Below are 19,365 nucleotides of genomic sequence, written 5' to 3'. Positions count from 1 at the left end.
TCTTGCTCTGCTCTGTCGCCCAGGCTGGAGTGCAGTGGTGTGATATCGGCTTACTGCAAGTTCCCCCTCCCGGGTTCAGCCATTCTCCTGCCTCAGCCTCCCAAGTAGCTGGGACTATAGGCGCCGGCCACCTCGCCTGGCTAGTTTTTTGTATTTTTTAGTAGAGACGGGGTTTCACCATATTAGCCAGGATGGTCTCAATCTCCTGACCTCGTGATGCACCCGCCTCGGCCTCCCAAAGTGCTGGGATTACAGGCGTGAGCCAATGCGCCTGGCCAACTTACGAGTCTGTTTAGGATATATCCCTAAGGATGGAACTGCTTCATCATATCATATACATATCTTCAATGTGACTAGATAACGCCAAAACGATTGTACCATTGTGCCATCCATCAGCAGTGGGCCATGGTACTCATTGCTCCCTTCATTTCCAGCATGTGATATTGTGTGTTTTTACTTTTTTTTTTTTTTTTTTGAGACGGAGTCTCGCTCTGTCGCCCAGGCTGGAGTGCAGTGGCTGGATCTCAGCTCACTGCAAGCTCCGCCTCCTGGGTTTACGCCATTCTCCTGCCTCAGCCTCCCAAGTAGCTGGGACTACAGGCCCTCGCCACCTCGCCCTGCTAGTTTTTTGTATTTTTTAGTAGAGACGGGGTTTCACCGGGTTAGCCAGGATGGTCTTAATCTCCTGACCTCGTGATCCGCCCGTCTCGGCCTCCCAAAGTGCTGGGATTACAGGCTTGAGCCACCGCGCCCGGCTGTGTTTTTACCTTTTTAACAAGCTGCTTGATGTCAAATCAGATTTTTTAGAGATCCATACTATCACTCCGAGGTGGACTGGATATGGATAAGGGATGAGAAAGCCTTCTTTGATGGTATTTCCTATATGTACAGGAGTATGGGCCGATGTCTTGAAATGACACTGTATGTTTTATTAGCATGTTATACATTTTGATGTCAAGTAATCTTAGGAATATCAGTTTTAGGAATTTGTGCTAATAGAAATAAGGACACACTTTATGTATATGATAAGGACAATCAACGTGGTTGTTTTTAAAACACTGAAAATGGAATTTAAGCCAAGTAGGTGATTTACAAACCATTGGAATATCTAATACTGCTTCTCTTAAATCATTCAGATTTAGGAAATTGAAAAATGGACCTTTGAAAATGCTAGGTTTACAATGAGAAACGCCATAATTCGATGTTTATTCTATGGGTCCTTGACATTTGGGATCTGGACAGCTCTGTTATTCATATATTTGCACCATAATCATGTGAGCAACTGGCAGAAGAAAAGCCATGAGCCTCTGTCAGCTTGGTCTCCTGGAAAAAAAGTGCATCAGCAAATTATCTATGGCTCAGACCAAACACCAAAACCACACGTAATAGTCAAAAGGACTGATGAAGATAAAGCAGAGTCTACGCTAGGTAAGTATTTGGATTTTTTTCCATGAGCCATTTGAAGGGAAAAATACACCATAATATTTAATATTTGGAAGAGTATGAGAATATCCTTTTTAAAGCAATTTACTTTTTAAGTTATAAATTATTTTATATACCTGTATATGTCTATACATAGAAAATAATAAAACAAGTATGCATGTATTTACCACTTAAATTTATCATTTTAAATATAGTTTTGCTATATTTGCTTCAGATAGCTTTCTGTTTTTCCAAGAAATAAGTTGTAATAGTACCGTAAAAACCCTACCTCCCTCCCGTCCCCACGCTGCCCTCAGAGGTTGTCTGGCCTGAAGTGATGGGTGTCTTTCTCCTGCATGTCCTTCCACTTCCTCTGCATATTATCCCTAAGCAAAATATTGTGTTCTATGTTTTTAATACATTTTTAGATATTCTGATATACGTATCATTTTGGAACTTGCTTTTTTCCCTCATCACTATGTTTGTAAGATTATTTTCCCATGTTCCCACACATGAAGATCTGATTTTGCCAGGCACGGTGGCTCACACATGTAATCTCGACAATTTGGGAGGCAGAGGCAGGAGGATCACTTGAGGCCAGGAGTTCAAGACCTGCCTGGGGAACATAGCAAGACCCCAACTCAACAAAAATAATAATAATAACTAGCCAGGTGTGGTGGTGCATGCCTATAGTCCCAGCTACTTGGAGAGCTGAGGTGGAAGGATCGCTTGAGCCCAGGAATTCAAAGTTACGACGAGCTATGATTGGGCCACTGCACTCCAGCCTGGGCAACAGAGTTAGATGCTGTCTCAAAAAAATAAAAAATAAATAAAATACAAATATGAAGACCCAGTTGAACAAAATAAACCCAAGGAAAGATGAAGAAAATAAGAGTAGAAATTAAAGCCTTAACACACAGGCCTACTATTTCTGTGGATCCCTGCTCTGAATGGCCCTCCCACTAGATGGCCAGGTAGGTGTGGGCCTGAAACCCTACCCTAAGCACTACTCCAGCGTGTGACACACAACAGCCCCTTGGCAGGTCTCCTGCTCATTGCCCCGAGGTCACACTCTAATTCTGGCTCTCAGTCTTACCTATCGGATGGTGACAGGAAGGAGAGAAACAGCAAACCAAGGATGAGTGCCAGGGGACAGTGTTGCTTTCTGGGATGTGAGTAGAACCTGATTCACTGCCAAGTGAAACAAGTATTGGGATGGCCAAACTGTTTCCCAAAGTAGCTGGGCCACTTTATATGAGTGTGCGAGAATCCCATGTTCTCTGGATCTTTGCTAACACTTGACATGGTCCAGTTTTTAAATTTTAGTTATTCTAATGGGTGAGTAAGACCATCACTTTGGTCTTAATTTGTATTTCCCTGATGACTAATGATTTTGAGCACCTTTTCATGTGCTTGATAACCACTCATATACCTTCTTTTGTAAAGTATCTTTTGGAGTCTTTTGTCTATTTTTAAATGGGATGTTTTTCTTCTTAATTTTTAAGACTTCTTTATATATTCTAAATTCAAGTTTCTTGATATGTGGGTTTCAAATGTTTTGGACAAATCTGTAGCTTGTCTTTTTATTCTCTTTAATGGCATTATTCAAAAAGCACAATTTTACATTTTAAAATTTGGGGGTTTTTATTTCATAAGTCCCCAAAATGCCTCACAATGTTACATTTTGATGCTTTTCTTTTATGATTTATGGTTTTTATGTTTCATCTGAGAAACCTTTGCTTACCTCAAGTTCACAAAGATTTCATTCTGTTTTCTTTTGGAAATGAATTTAAAGTTTTAGGTTTCACATTAGGGCCATGATCTATTTCGAGTTAATTGTTGTGATGATGTAGGGTAAGAATAAATGCTCACTTTTTCCACATGGATATTGTGAGAAACAAACTCACCCATCCAAACCCAAAGAATGGACTCAGAGACCCAGAGAATAGTGGAAGTGAGACTTTTAATGGCAGTGATGCAAGACCGGGTGTCTGGCACGCAGACACACCCAGCACAGTTTCAACAAGCAATTTATCCCCTAGTGCGCAGATCCCTCCCCCTTCCTCATAGACTTGAGTACTGTGGGGTCATGATCTTCCCGGACGTTGCCTATTGGTTGTTAGGCAGGGGCTTCAAGTATGTTCTTTAGGGTCTTTGTGCTGCATTTTATTGCAGCCCACAATGCACTGCAACTCTCTCAGGACCCTTCAAACATTTGATTTATGGCCCTAGTGGCGGCACTTAGCTGATAAGAAAGGATACAATTACGTATGTTGCAAGCTAACCAAAACTAAATTTTTTGTTTTGTTTTGTTTTGTTTTTGAGACGGAGTCTCGCTCTGTCGCCCAGGCTGGAGTGCAGTGGCGCGCTATTGGCTCCGCTTCCTGGGTTCACGCCATTCTCCTGCCTCAGCCTCCTAAGTAGCTGGGACTACAGGTGCCTGCCACCTGTAATTTTTTGTATTTTTTGTATTTCTTTATTTTTATTTTTATTTTTTTGTTTGTTTGTTTGTTCAGTAGAGAGGGGGTTTCACCATGTTAGCCAGGATGGTCCCGATCTCCTCACCTCCTGATCTGCCCACCTCGGCCTCCCAAAGTGCTGGGATTACAGGCATGAGCCACCGCGCCGGGCTCCAAAACTAAATTCTTTGGTGGGTGGGGAGGGGGTAGTTGAGGGGGCCCCGACCAATAGACGCCTGGCTACTGGGTGAAAGGGAGAGCAGGAAGGGGCGGGGGACGGGGGTGGCTCAGTACATTCTGCTTTTTTATCTCTCTATTTCCATGTAGCCTGCTTAAACCTATACTAGGGCACTTAGAATTGAAAATGGACCATCACATACAGGTTATTTTCTACAGATACCCAGTTGATCCAACACCATTTGTTGATAAACTCCCCTTTCCCCACTGATATAATCAGAATATTTATCCCTCCATGTCTCATGTTGAAATTTGGCCCACAGTGTTTAATATGGAGCCTGGCAGGATGTGTTTGGGTTACATGGGCAGATCACTCGTGAATGGCTTGGTTCCTGCCTACGGTAATGAGCTCTCCTTCTATTAGCTCATGGGAAAGCTGGTCGTTTCAAAAGCCTGGCATCTCCCGGTCCTTGCTCCCACTCTCACCGTGTGAGTTGCCTGTTTCCTCTTTACCTCCTGCCAAGACTGGAAGCTTCCTGAGGCCCCCACCAGACGCAGATGCCGGCCCAATGCTTCTTGCACAGCCTGCAGAACTGTGAGCCAAATACATCTCTTTTCTTTATAAATTACCCAGCCTCAGGTATTCCTTTATAGCAATGCAAAACGTACTGAAACACTCGCCTTTGCCAAGAATTATTTGACCATTTTTGCACAGATCGATTTCTGAATTCTATTCTGGTTCTTTTAAAAAATTATTTTGGTTATCCAAGATCTTTCCTTTCCTGCGTCACTGCTAGTAAGCCTTTACGTATATGACTCTAATTACTTTTTCTTGCAGGTATGGATTTTAACCATACAAACCCAGAACTTCATAACGAACTTTTAAAATACGGATTTAATGTGATTATCAGTAGAAGCTTGGGCATCGAAAGAGAAGTGCCAGATACCAGGAATAAAATGTATGTTCTCTCTTTCTCTCATTCTCTAGATAGATAGGTAGGTAGGTAGGTAGGTAGGTAGGTAGGTAGGTAGATAGATAGATAGATAGATAGATAGATAGATAGATAGATAGATAGATTAAAAAGTTACCAACCAGATTTTAATTTTAGCATACTAGAAATGTCATAGATTCCTATTTTTAGGACGTGAAGTCAGATAATGTCAAGATTCTATTTCAAGATTCTAATGCTTATAATGTAGAGAGTATCTTCTTCATGGGCACAAAATGTGTTCTAGAGGTTTCCAAGAATTGAGTTAGCCACAGATCTTTTTATTAAATCACCAATAAGGGCTTCTGGCCAAAGGGGAATTCATTCCTGATAGAAAATGCTCTGGACAGCTACCTTTTTTTCCCCCAAATTTTACTTTTTTCAAAAAAATTGTTCCTTCAATTGTTGTATTAATAATTATTATGTTAATGATTAACATAATCATTAATTATGTTATATAAAATAAACATAACATAAAATTTGCCATTTTAATCCTTTTAAAATATACAATACAGACATTCACATCGTGCAGCCATCGATACCATCCATCTCCAGAACTCTCTCACCATCCCAAACTGAAATTCTGTACCTGATATGGTTTGGGTCTATGTCCCCACCCAAATCTTATCTTGAGTTGTAATCCCAGGTGTCAAGGGAGGGACCTGGTAGAAGGTGATTGGATCATGGGGGTGGTTTCCCTCATGCTGTTCTCTTGATAGTGAGGGAGTTCTCATGAGATCTGATGATTTTAAAAGTAGTAATTTCCCCTGCATTCTCTCTCTCTCTCTCTCTCTCTCTCCTGCCACCATGTAAGACATGCCTTGCTTTCACTTTGCCTCCTACCATGATTGTAAGTTTCCTGAGGCTTCCCAGCCATGTGGAACTGAGTCAATTAAACCTCTTTTGTTTAGCAATTACCCAGTCTCAGGTAGCATCTTTATAGCAGTGTGAAAATGGATTAATACAGAAAATTGGTACCAGGAGTGGGGCACTGCTATAAAGATACCTAAAAATGTGGAAGCAACTTGGGAACAGGGTAACAGGCAGTGGTTGGAATAGACTGGAGGTCTCAGAAGAAAAGGGGAAGATGTGGGAAAGTTTGGAATTTCCTAGAGACTTGTTGAATGGCTTTGGTCAAAATGTTGATAGTGATAAGGACAATGAAGTCCAGGCTGAGGTGGTCTCAGATGGAGATGAGGAACTTGTTGATAAATGGAGTAAAGGTGACTCTTGTTATGCTTTAGCAAAGAGACTGGTGGCATTTTGCCCCTACTCTGGAGATCTATGGAACTTTGAACTTGAGGTTTGGAAAATTTGCAGCTGACCATATAGTAGAAAAGAAAAACCCACTTTCTGGGGAGAAATTCAAGCCCAATCCAGCTGTGAAAATTTGCATAAGTAATGAGTTATGAATGTTAATAGCCAAGACAATGGGGAAAATGTCTCCAGGGCATTTCAGAGATCTTCATGGCAACTCCTCCCATCACAGGCCCAGAGGCCTAGAAGGAAAAACAATTTTGTTGGCCAGGCCCAGGGCCCTGCTGTTCTGTACAGCGTTGGGTCAAGGTGCCCTGTGTCCTAGCCACTCCAGCTCCAGCCACAGCCAAAAGGGGCCAAAGTATAACTAAGGCTGTGGTTTCAGAGATTGCAAGTTCCAAGCCTTGGTGGCTTCCATGTTGTATTGGGCCTGTGGTGCACAGAAGACAAGAGTTGAGCTTTGGGAGCCTCCACCTAGAATTCAGAGGATATATGGAAATACCTGGATATCCAGGCAGAAGCCTGCTGCAGGGGCAGAGGCCTCGTGGAGAACCTCTACTAGGGTAATGCAGGGGGGAAATGTGGGGATGGAGACACCAAACATAGTCCCCACTGGGGCAATGCCTACTGGAGCTGTGAGAAGAGGATCACCTTCCTCCAGACCCCAGAATCGTAGATCCACCGATAGCTTGCACCATGCACTTGGAAAAGACACAGGCACTCAACACCAGCCCTTGAAAGCAGCTGTGGGGGATGTAGCCTGCACAGCCACAGGAGCAGAACTGCCCAAGCCCTTGGGAGCCCACCCCTTGCATCAGTGTGTGAGACTTGGAGTCAAAGGAGATCATTTCAGAGCTTTAAGATTAAGGGGCCAGGCACTGTGGCTCTTGCCTATAATCCCAGCACTTCGGGAGGCTGAGGCAGGCAGATCATGAGGTCAGGAGTTCAAGACCAGCCTGGCCAGCATGGTGAAACCCCATCTCTACTAAAAATACAAAAAGAAATTAGCCAGGCATGGTGGTGCATGCCTGTAGTCCCAGCTACTCAGGAGGCTGAGGCAGGAGAATTGCTTCAACCCAGCCAGCAGAGGTTGCAGTAGGCTGAGTTCACACCACTGCACTCCAGCCTGGGTGACAGAGCGAGTTCTGTCACACACACACACACGCAAAGATTTAATGTCTGCCCCACTGGGTTTCAGACTTGCATGGGGCCTGTGGTCCCTTTGTTTTGACCAATTTCTCCCATTTGGAATGGGAATATTTATCCAATGCCTGTACCCCCATTGTATCTTGAAAATAACTAACTTGATTTTTATTTTACAGGCTCATAGGAGGAAGGGACTTGTCTTGTCTCAGATGAGACTTTGGACTTGGATTTTTAGGTTAATCCTGGAATGAGTTAATACTTTGGGTGACTGTTAGGAAAGCATGATTGGTTTTGAAATGTGAAATGATATTTGGGAGGGGTCAGGGGCAGAATGATATGGTTTGGCTCTTTGTCCCCACCCAAATCTCATGTTGAATTGTAATCCTCAGGTGTTGAGGGAGGGAGCAGGTGGGAGGTGATTGGATCATGGGGGTGGTTTCCCCCATGCTGTTCTCATGATAGTGAGAGACTTCTCATGAGACCTGATGGTTTTTAAAGTGGTAGCTTCCCCCATGCTCGCTCGCTCTCCTGCTGCCATGTAAAATGTACCTTGCTTCCCCCTCACCTTCTGCCATGATTGTAAGTTTCCCAAGGCCTCCCCAACCATATGGAACTGTGAGTCAATTAAACCTCTTTTGTTTAGAAATTACCCAGTCTCAGGTGGTATCTTTATAGCAATGTGAAAACGAAGTAATATAGTACCCAGTAAACAACAACTCTCCATTTCCCAACCCCAACACTTCCTGGCAATCACCATTCTACTTTGTGCGTCTATGAATTTGATTACTTTAAGTACCTCATATAAGTGGAATCATACAGTATTTGTCTTTTTTTGTGACTGGCTTATTTTGCTTAGCACGATGCCCTCAAGGTTCATCTATGTTGTAGTGTGTATGTGCTAATGCGTTTTTAGTTTGTTTTAAGTTCTGATGGTTTCCAGAGAAAAAGGGCCAATATTCTCCTTTAACTAAATGAGAAATACTTACATTAAGGAATATCCATGAAACAGGAGAAAGCAGGGCCACTTTGCCTTGTTGCAACCTGTGTGCAACACAAACATTTGAAGCCACAGATATCACTTATTTTTTTTTTTTTTTTTTGAGACGGAGTCTAGCTCTGTTGCCCAGGCTGGAGTGCAGTGGCCGGATCTCAGCTCACTGCAAGCCCCGCCTCCCGGGTTCACGCCATTCTCCTGCCTCAGCCTCCCGAGTAGCTGGGAGTACAGGCGCCCGCCACCTCGCCCGGCTAATTTTTTTTGTATTTTAGTAGAGACGGGGTTTCACCGTGTTAGCCAGGATGGTCTCGATCTCCTGACCTCGTGATCCGCCCGTCTCGGCCTCCCAAAGTGCTGGGATTACAGGCTTGAGCCACCGCGCCCGGCCCACAGATATCACTTATGATGTGGTACACTCAAGAGATGTGGAGTTTGTACATGATTACACAATGTATCTGGGTCATGATAAAATAAAGAACTTAAATTTACTCAAACCATAGAACATGGTATTAATATGGAGAACAATATTTCACTGAACTGAATATTTACTACAAAGGTCAACATTTTAAAATATCTTTTATGTTATGAATTTCTCTCTGTATCATCATTTGTTCTTCCTAAATCTCACCTTCTAAAATAGTGTGATTGTTTTTGCTTCCCTTCCCCCATCACATGATTACTGTTCAGAAAAACAAAGTTTAGAGAGATTCATCCAAAAAGAAAAGTGGACTTGGCAGTTTTAATATTTAAACTATAACTTTATTTAATAGGAAATTCAATTCTGTACAAAGAACCCACTACTATGTTTAAAAATTAACTTCTAAGAGTAGCTACCACTATCTGGAGTCCAACCAGGTTTTTAGCCATTATTGTAATAGCCATATTATGTCATTAAATGGAATTTTCATTTTAGCTTTGCCTTACTTTTCAAAAAAATATAATTTGATCTCATAAAATGAGTTTGGAAGTGTTTCTTCCTCAATTTTTTGGAAGCATTTGAAAAGAATTGGTATTTATTCTTTAAATAAATTCAGCAGTGAACCCATTAGGTCCTGGGGTTTTCTTTGGTAAGAAATTTTTATACCTGTTGAATGCCCTTACCCATTTTCGGTCTGTTCAGATTTTCAGTTTCTTCTTGATTCAGTCTTGATATGTTATATGTTTCTGGGAATTTATTCATTTCTCCTAGGTTATCCAATTTGTTGGCATATACTTTTTCATAGCGGTCTTTTATGATTCTCTGTATTTCTGTGATATCAATTAGGTCTCCTCTTTCACTTCTGGTCTTATTTTTTTGAGTCTTGTTTTTTCTTAATTAGTCTAGCTAAAGGTTTGTCAAATTTGCTTAACCTTTTAAAAACCCAACTCTTTGTTTGGTTTGTCTTTTCTATTGTTTTCCTAATCTCTATTTCATTTATTTCTGCACTTTGTCATTTTCTTTCTTTTACTAAATTTGGGCTTAGTCTGCTCATCTTTTTCTTGTTCCTTCAGGTATAACATTAGGTTGTGTATTTGGAAACTTTCTTTTGCTTTGATATAGGTATTTATTCCTATAATCCCCAAACTTAGTACTGCTTTTGCTGCATCCCATATGTTTTGGTATGTTTTTTCATTTCCATTTGTCAAGATATTTTTAATTTCCATTTTAATGTCTTTTTAAAAATTTCTTCTTGGCCGGGCGCGGTGGCTCAAGCCTGTAATCCCAGCACTTTGGGAGGCCGAGACGGGCGGATCACGAGGTCAGGAGATCGAGACCATCCTGGCTAACACGGTGAAACCCCGTCTCTACTAAAAAATACAAAAAACTAGCCGGGCAAAGTGGCGGGCGCCTGTAGTCCCAGCTACTTGGGAGGCTGAGGCAGGAGAATGGCATGTACCCAGGAGGCGGAGCTTGCAGTGAACTGAGATCCAGCCACTGCACTCCAGCCTGGGCGACAGAGCATGACTCCGTCTCAAAAAAAAAAAAAAAAAAATTTCTTCTTTGGCCCATTGGTTGTTTAGGAATATGTTGTTTAATTTCCATATATTTGTGAGTTTTCTGAAATTTGTCTCATTATTGATTTCTAGTTTTCATACCATTGTGATCAGAAAAGATACTTGATGTGATTTCAATCTTAAATTGTTAAGACTTGTTCTGTGGCCTAATATTTGATCAATCCTGGAGGATATTCCACGTGCACCAAAGAAGAAATATATGCTCTTCAGCTGTTGAATAAAATGCTCATATGTGTCTGTTAGTTTCATTTGATCTAAAGTGTAGTTGAAGCCCAGTATTTCCTTATTGATTTTCTGTCTGGATGATCTGTACATAGTTGTAAGTGGGGTATTGAAGTCCCCTACTATTATTTTATTGCAGTCTATTGCTCACTTCAGATTATTAATATTTGCTTTATGTATTTAGGTTCTGTGATGTTGGGTGCAGACATATTTACAATATGTCTTCTTGATGTTATATCTTGGTATTATATTACCAACTGGCAATATAATATTGTTATATCTTCTTGATGAAATGGGCCCCTTATCACTGTAAAATGACCTGTTTTATCTCTTTTTAAAGTTTTTGACTTACTATTTTACTTCAGTATAAGTATACTCTGCTCTCTTTTGGTTTCCATTTGCATGAAATATCTTTTTCCGTCTCATCACTTTTAATCCTGGTATATCCTTAAAGGGGAAGTGAGTTTCTCGTAGGCAGCATAAGTTAGGTCTTGTTTTTTTAATCATGTTATTTGAATTGAGATTTATGTATGTATTTTCAGAAGTCTGCAAATTCTTAATGAGATTCTCCATGAGAATTCTAAAATTCCATCTTCCCACTTACATATGTATATTTTTTGAGATGGAGTTTTGCTGTGTCGCCCAGGCTGGAGAGCGATGGCACAATCTCGGCTCACTGCAACCTCTGCCTCCAGGTTCAAGTGATTCTCCTGCCTCTGCCTTCTGAGTAGCTGGGATTACAGGTATGCGCCATCACACCTGGCTAATTTTTGTATTTTTAGTAGCGATGAGATTTCTCCACGTTGGTCAGGCTGGTCTCGAACTCCTGACCTCAGGTGATCCAACCACCTTGGCCTCCCAAAGTGCTGGGATTGCAGGCATGAGCCACCGTACCCAGCCTATTATTTTTAATTAATATATACTTATACAGGAGGACAGCCTGTTACTATTGTCACTGAATTTCAGTAGGTAATGAGAAAAGTATTAGTAAACTTAATAGGTACATTATACAAATGATGTCAAACAGAGGCAGACCAAATGCCTAAATTATATGTTATGAGAAGTTACTTTACAGTATGGCCAATAGAATTTTTTAAAACAGTATTTCAAATACAAAAATAGGACTGAGAGATTTAAGCAAACACACACTACATAGTAGGAAAATCTAGTCAAATTAAGAAATAAACTTTCCTATAACAAGTAGAAAATAAGTTATAAGTGGTGATGTCATTTCAGCAAAATCCAACCTGAAATTAAAATAATTTATTAATTTGATTTTAACTCTTCTAGCCATATTTCATTATTTTTAACTGTTTTATTTATAGCCGTGTACAAACTTATGAGCACAAGGAGATTCTGAGCTCATAAGTTCACATATTTAAGAAACATTAAAGTAACAATTCATCTCTGGAGGTTAAGAACTTATTTTCTCTCCAAAAAAAGTCTATGCATGATTCAAGTTTTTAAAATCCTGATTTATGTTTTTCTTTTTTGTGTTGTCTTCATCAGATTTTGATATCAGACTTATACTGGCTTTATAAAATGAATTTGAAAGTTTTTGACTCTCTAAAATAGTTGGGATAATATGATAATTACCTACTATGCTGAAATAGCACTTGCTTGGTAATTATGAATCACCAGTGCATTTTTTAGTGGTAGACATTGATAAACTTGCAGATTACTCTAAGGTTATTGTTCTACTCAAGTTTTCTATTTCTAGAGGCTTTTTAGGACACTATTGTAATAAAACTTTTTTCCACCTATTTTTCAAATTTATTGGCAAAAAGTTGTGTAGCTTATTTCCCTAATTATTATTATCTGCACTGGTACCATACCTTCTTTCTCATTTTTTTATTGTATATTTTCCCACTCTCTTTTTAAGCTTGATGTGCATTGTTTTGTCTTTCAAAAAACCAACTTTTGATTATGCTTACCAATTTTACTTTTTTGTCTTCCAGTTCATTAATTCCTAGTTATCTTTACTGGTTCATTTTTATTTCATTTGCTTTATCCTGTTTTTCTTGCTAGTTTATAAGGTTAGTTTAATTATTTGACCTCTTTGTGGTATAATAATACATTTCTAAATATTCATTTTATTCTGATTTAAATTTTAGCCATATCTCTTAGATTTTAACATGATAGGCTTTCATTTTTAATTTCTATATAATTTACAATTTGTAACTTCCTCTCATCCAAAAATTATTTAGAAAAATCCATTTTTTTAAATAGGATTTGAACAAATGAATAGCCATTTACAAATCAGTTTATCAGTCATCTGTCACCATGTTTTTCTAATGTACTCGAAAGATTGTCATTGTAATAGTGCCTGTGCCCGCTAGAGTATTTCTACTCAAAATACGGCCTGAAAACCACCAGCACGGACAGCCCCTGGGAGCTTGCTAGCCATGCAGAATCTCAGGCCCCAGCCCGGATCTCCTTAATCAGAATCTGCAGTCAGCAAGAACCCCAGCTGAGACCGATGCATGGTAAAATTTGGTATCCAAATATTGGTTTGGTAGGGCTGCTATAAGAAAGTACCATCAGCTGGGTAGCTTAGACAACAAAAATTATTCTCTCTCAGTTTTGGAGGCCAGAAGTCTGAAATCAAGGTGTTGGCAGGATTGGTTGCTTCTGAGAGCTGTAAAGAAAGGCTCTGTTCCAGACGTCTCTCCTTGGCTTGTAGATGGCCGTCTTCTCCCTATAACTCTTAATGCCATCTTCCCTTTGTATATGTCTGCCTCTGTGTTCAAATTTCCCTTTTTGTAAGAACGTGACTCATATTGGATTAGGGCCTACCTTAATGAGCTAACCTTACTAATTATCTCTACAACAGTTCTTTTTCCAAATAGGATCACATTCTGAGGTCCTGGGGACTAGCACTTCACCATATGAATTTTGGAGGACACAATTCAGCCTAAAACAGTGCTGCTTTGTACTGAACTATTATTAATGTATAAGGTCAGCAATGTATAAGGTTAGCAAATTTATAAGATCAGCTCACTGAAGACAACCAAAGGCCATCCAAATTTCTTTAGTCTTTTTTATTATTATTATTATTTTGAGATGGAGTCTTGCTCTGTTGCCCAGGCTGGAGTGCAGTGGTGCCATCTCGGCTCACTGCAAGCTCCACCCCCTGGGTTCACGCCATTCTCCTGTCCCAGCCTCCTGAGTAGCTGGGACTACAGGTGCCCACCACCACACCCAGCTAATTTTTTTTTTTTTTTTTTTTAAAGTAGAGACAGCATTTCACCATGTTAGCCTCCTGGATGGTCTCAATCTCCTGACATCGTGATCTGCCCGCCTCAGCCTCAGGCATCCCACCACGCCTGGCCTCCTTTTACTCTTAAAAATAGCTTACTTAGGTCAGGAAAGATTTTTTTTGGCGGGGAGGGGGGCAGAATTTTGCTCTTGTTACCCAAGGTAGAGTGCAATGGCATGATCTCTGCTCACTGCAACCTCCGCCTCCCAGGTTCAAGAGATTCTCCTGCCTCAGCCTCCCGAGTAGCTGGGATTACAGGCGCCCGCCACCACACCTGGCTAATTTTTTGTATTTTTAGTAGAAATGGGGTTTCACCATGTTAGCCAGGCTGGTCTTGAACTCCTGACCTCAGGTGATCCACCCATCTTGGCCTCCCAAAGTGTTGGGATTACAGGCATGAGCCACTGCACCTGGCCAGGAAAGTATAGACATACCACAGCAACATTTATTGATCTGTTTTTGAGAAACCCACACACACAGGTTCTCTTGGGGTTCTAAAGGGTCCTCATGTGAGCTTCAGGCTCCTCCACCAACATCAGACTGAAGGGATGCAGTTTATTTCCAGTTTTCTTAAAGTGATACACCTGGGACTGACTGTAACATCAGAGATGTGATTTTAGCAGCACAAGTCATCCTGGACCACCACTTCTCTTATTCATGGTATTGGTCTTCCATTAATTCAGTCTAGCATCATATTTTCTCTTTCTCTCCTACTTTCTGTCTCACAACTCAACGATCTTACTGGAATATTTTTTTGAGACAGAGTCTCAATCTGTCGTCCAGGCTGGAGTACAGTGGCACGATCTCGGCTCACTGCAACCTCCGCCTTCTGGGTTCAAGCGATTCTCCTGCCTCAGCCTCCTGAGAAGCTGGGATTACAGGGGCGCACCACCATGCCCAGCTCATTTTTGTATTTTTAGTAGAGAAGGGGTTTCGCCATGTTGGCCAGGCTGGTCTCGAACCCCTGACCTCAGGTGATCTGCCCGCCTTGGCCTCCCAAAGTGCTAGGATGACAAGCATGAGCCATTTAAGCCTTTTAATTATTTTTCCACATGTTTCTGCACAGCTGCATTTTCCCATTCACCGTTCCAGACCCAAGTGCAGTTGGTGCAGGTGCCCTCATTCCCATCTGTTCTGGTGCTTCCTTGGCCCTGTCCCTCAGACTCTCCATTCCCTTGAATCTGATGTCAGTTCCACTCAGTGGACATGACTTCTCTGTCTTCATCTTGCCTTGGATGAAAATGAACACCAGGATAAGGCCCTCTCCTTCCCTGGTGACTTCATTTTGTGAGTACCCTGAGGGGATGCCTGTAGGATTGCCTGCCCAGCACTCCTTTCCCACTGTTTTTCCCCCTTTCCCCGTGATTGCAGTGGTAACAATGATTTTTTTTATTTCGACTCAATTTTCTGGCCCCAGTTGATTAACCCAGGGATGGGCACCTATGGCAGGCTGGGCCAATGAATCTTTTCTGGTCAATATTTGATCTTGGAAAAGGTAAAGTCCCATCAGTTTCTCCTTGGGTACTTGCCTATGAGATATGAGATATGCCGATGTCAATCACATTTCCCACTGAAGAAGTGGAAACAAGCCCAGTTGCAAAGGAAGATGATAATCATGTCATGAGCCTTCTATCTGAATACTTACTGCATGCCAGGCACTTCTCTAAGTGTTGTAGACATGTTAATTCATTGCATCTTCACAGCCCTTGGAAGTAGGTTGTTATTGCTACTATTATTTTTCCCAGATGTAAACACAAAAGCAGAGATGGAGAGTGTCCAGACGTCATTCAAGCCTCTAGTTCTAATCATTCCTTAAGGCTCCAGCTGCTGCAGTTGCTAGGTCCTATGAGACATTTGGGTCAGCTCACAATACATCTCTCCCTTCCCTTCCCTTCCCTCCCCTCCCCTCCCCTCCCCCTCCCCTCCCCTCCCCTCCCTCCCCTCCCTTCCCTTCCCTTCCCTTCCCTCTCCTCCCCCCCCCTCCCCTCCCTCCCTTCCCTTCCCTCCCCTCCCTCCCTTCCCTTCCCTCCCTCCCTTCCCTTCCCTTCCCCTCCCTTCCCCTCCCCTCCCCTCCCTTCCCCTCCCTTCCCCTCCCTTCCCCTCCCTTCCCCTCCCTTCCCCTCCCTTCCCCTCCCCTCCCCTCCCTTCCCCTCCCCTCCCCTCCCCTCCCCTCCCCTCCCCCCCCCCTCCCCCCTCCCCCCTCCCCCCCCCCCCTCCCCCCCCCCCTCCCCCCCCCCCCCCCCCTCCCCCTCCCCCCCCTTCCCCTCCCCTTCCGCTTCCCTCTCTCTCTTTCTCTTTCTGTCTCTCTCTCTTTTTTTTTTTCTTTGGAGGCAGTGGTATGATCTTGGCTCTCTACAACTTACCTCTCCCAGGTTCAAGAAATTCTCTGCCTTAGCCTCCTAAGTAGCTGGAACTACAAGTGCATGCCACCACATCTGGCTAATTTTTGTATTTTTAGTAAAGACGGAATTTTGCCATGTTGTCCAGGCTGGTCTCGAACTGTGACCTCAGGTAATCCACCTACCTCAGCCTCCCAAAGTGCCAGGATTACAGGCATGAGCCACTGTGCCAGCCACACCTCCCTTTCTTTTGCTAAAGTTAGCTCTTTAATTTCTTTAATTTATAACCAAATATATTTCAGAATACAACCAAATAATATATCAATCTAATAATTAATAACTAATATTACTAGAATTCCAGAATTCAGCTTCTGTATTTCTCTCATGTGCACACACAAAAAATAAATAAAGCGGCCGGGCGCGGTGGCTCAAGCCTGTAATCCCAGCACTTTGGGAGGCCGAGACGGGCGGATCACGAGGTCAGGAGATCGAAACCATCCTGGCTAACACGGTGAAACCCCGTCTCTATTAAGAAATACAAAAAACTAGCCGGGCGAGGTGGCGGGCGCCTGTAGTCCCAGCTACTCGGGAGGCTGAGGCCGGAGAATGGCGTGAACCCGGGAGGCGGCGCTTGCAGTGAGCTGAGATCCGGCCACTGCACTCCAGCCTGGGCGACAGAGCGAGACTCCATCTCTCAAAAAAAAAAAAAAAATAAATAAATAAATAAATAAATAAATAAAGCGTTTTTGGGCCAGGCACATTGGCTCATGCCTATAATCCCAACACTTTGGGAGGCTGAGGTGGGTGGATCACCTCAGGTCAGGAGTTCAAAACCAGCCTGGCCAACATGGTGAAACATTGTCTCTACTAAAAACACAAAAAATTGGCCAGGCGTGGTGGCGTGCGCCTGTAATCCCAGCTACTTGGGAGGCTGAGGCAGGACAATCACTTGAACCCAGGAGGCAGAGGTTGCCGTGAGCCAAGATGGCACCATTACACTCCAGCCTGGGCAACAAGAGTGAAACTCCATCTCAAAAAATAATAATAATAAAAATAAAAATAAATGAAATAAAGCATTTTGTCAAATATTCAGAAGAAATCCAATTAGACCATATCTGCTACACTTTTTTCTTGTGATGGACTCCACAAATACAAGAATAAAGTTGGAGTTTTCTCTGAAGACAGCACAATAAAGTTAATGTATACCTTTTAATGTGCGAGCTTAGTAATTCATTTTTATCTGTTCTGCTGTGGTGACAGCAAAAAAAGATAAAACTAATTCATTTTTATAACAGAAGCTAATATATGAATATAATTTGTGTTTATACTATGTTTAAAATAGAACTAAGATTACCAACACAGTCTCAGGAAAGAGTAATTATTACTGACATTAAGAAGGAGGAAATGATTCAGAAAATACTAGAACAACATAAGAAGTTAAATACATTTTTGTAATTTTAGATATACTGTCACCTACTACCATAATGATCAATTGGAGGAAAGAGTAAAAAAGATGCAAATAAGAAGAGGTGTTTGAATGAGATGACAAAATATCCAAGGCATTTAGATGGATTGTTTTCTTCATGTTACTTCTGCCTGCAGGTGTCTTCAAAAACATTACCCAGCCCGCCTCCCGACTGCCAGCATTGTCATTTGCTTCCATAATGAAGAATTTCATGCCTTGTTTCGGACCGTGTCCAGTGTCATGAACCTCACGCCACACTATTTTCTTGAAGAAATTATTTTGGTAGATGACATGAGCGAAGTTGGTAAGATAGAACACTCATTATCTAATCTACTTTGTTGTTGTTGTTGTTGTTGTTGTTGTTGTTATGGAGTTTCACTCTGTCACCCAGGCTGGAGCGCAGTGGTACTATCTCAGCTCACTGCAACCTCTGCCTCCTGGGTTCAAGTGATTCTCTTGCCTCAGCCTCCTGTGCAGCTGGAATTACAGATGCGCGCCACCATGCCCGGCTAATTCTTGTATTTTTAGTAGAGACAGGGTTTCACCATGTTGGCCAGGCTGGGTCTGGAACTCATGACCTCAAGTGATCTGTCCGCCTCAGCCTCCCAAAGTGCTGGGATTACAGGTGTAAGCGACTGTGCCCGTCCATCTAATCTACTCTGAAGGTAGTGCTCTCCCTGATGGCACTTGAGTATTTTGTACAAAGAATCTGTTTGGTGGGTGTTGGGGCAGGCACTGCACTAGGGGACAAAGAATCTTTTTGGTGGGTATTGGAGCAGGCACTGCACGAGGGGCTCTTGGTGCATGGTGGACATGTGAGACCTGGGCCCTGTACTTGGGCTCATGGCAGAGGGGTGGAGGGGCGGTGCTTCCACAAGCTAAACATAGGGGCACTGGCCACATCCTTGGAGATAACTTCAGGAAGAAGTGACATGTCAACTGAGGTCTGAATGATGAGTTGTAATGCTCCAGGTGGAGAGGAAGGAAAAGGTGTTTTAAGTAGCTTAAGCAGCACTGCAAAGGCCCACAGGCAAGAGAAGACATAGTGAGCTTGAAATACATGCTACCATATTTTATGTAGTTTATATATCAGTATAGAGTTGCAGGAGGAAGGTGGGCAAAACCAAAGTTATTAAAAGGGAACTCCCAGCCCAGCCTGGTGGCTCACACCTGTAATCCCAGCACTTCGGGGGGCCAAGGTGGGCAGATCCCTTGAGCTCAGGAGCTCCAGAGCAGCCTGGCAACATGGCAAACCCCATCACTTTAAAAAAGGCGGGGCAGGGGGATAACTGCTCATAAAGGGCATTATTTGAATTTTATCTTGAAGCTGTGAGGAGCTATTAAGGGCTTAATGCAGGAAAATGAGATGATCTAGGAATTCCATGAAAGAAGTGGAATCAGACCAACCACTGTTAAGAGCATATTCTTTCATGCTTATGGGTTTTAAAGAATTGTGATACTAGCACTAGTTAGCTACACTTAGAATTTGAAATCACTCATCTAATTTACAATGGAGTATAAACCTTAGGCAAGCTAGGAGTACCAAAGCAATGATGTCAATATTAAGTAAGTTTCAGGCTGAAAGTCAACCCAATCCACTGTAAATGTGACCCACTATGAGCTCAGAAACAAAAAGATGAG

The 19,365-nt window shown here is 42.2% G+C and overlaps 1 protein-coding gene across 2 annotated transcripts in view; it reads left to right on the top strand.

Moving 5' to 3' along the window:
* Positions 1-19,365, top strand: part of GALNTL5 (polypeptide N-acetylgalactosaminyltransferase like 5) — a 65,617-nt gene that overhangs the window by 10,372 nt on the left and 35,880 nt on the right. For both annotated transcript variants that reach the window (XM_050785894.1, XM_050785893.1), the window contains 3 exons: positions 1,137-1,428; positions 4,897-5,017; positions 17,862-18,028. In XM_050785894.1, the coding sequence (XP_050641851.1) occupies positions 1,182-1,428; positions 4,897-5,017; positions 17,862-18,028 (535 nt within the window). In that variant the 5' untranslated portion in view covers positions 1,137-1,181. The remainder of the gene's footprint in view (positions 1-1,136; positions 1,429-4,896; positions 5,018-17,861; positions 18,029-19,365) is intronic.

The sequence above is a fragment of the Macaca thibetana genome, chromosome 3 (genome assembly GCF_024542745.1).
Source record: "Macaca thibetana thibetana isolate TM-01 chromosome 3, ASM2454274v1, whole genome shotgun sequence".
Classification (NCBI taxonomy): Eukaryota; Metazoa; Chordata; class Mammalia; order Primates; family Cercopithecidae; genus Macaca; species Macaca thibetana.
This window is presented reverse-complemented; position numbering and strand designations above follow the sequence as displayed.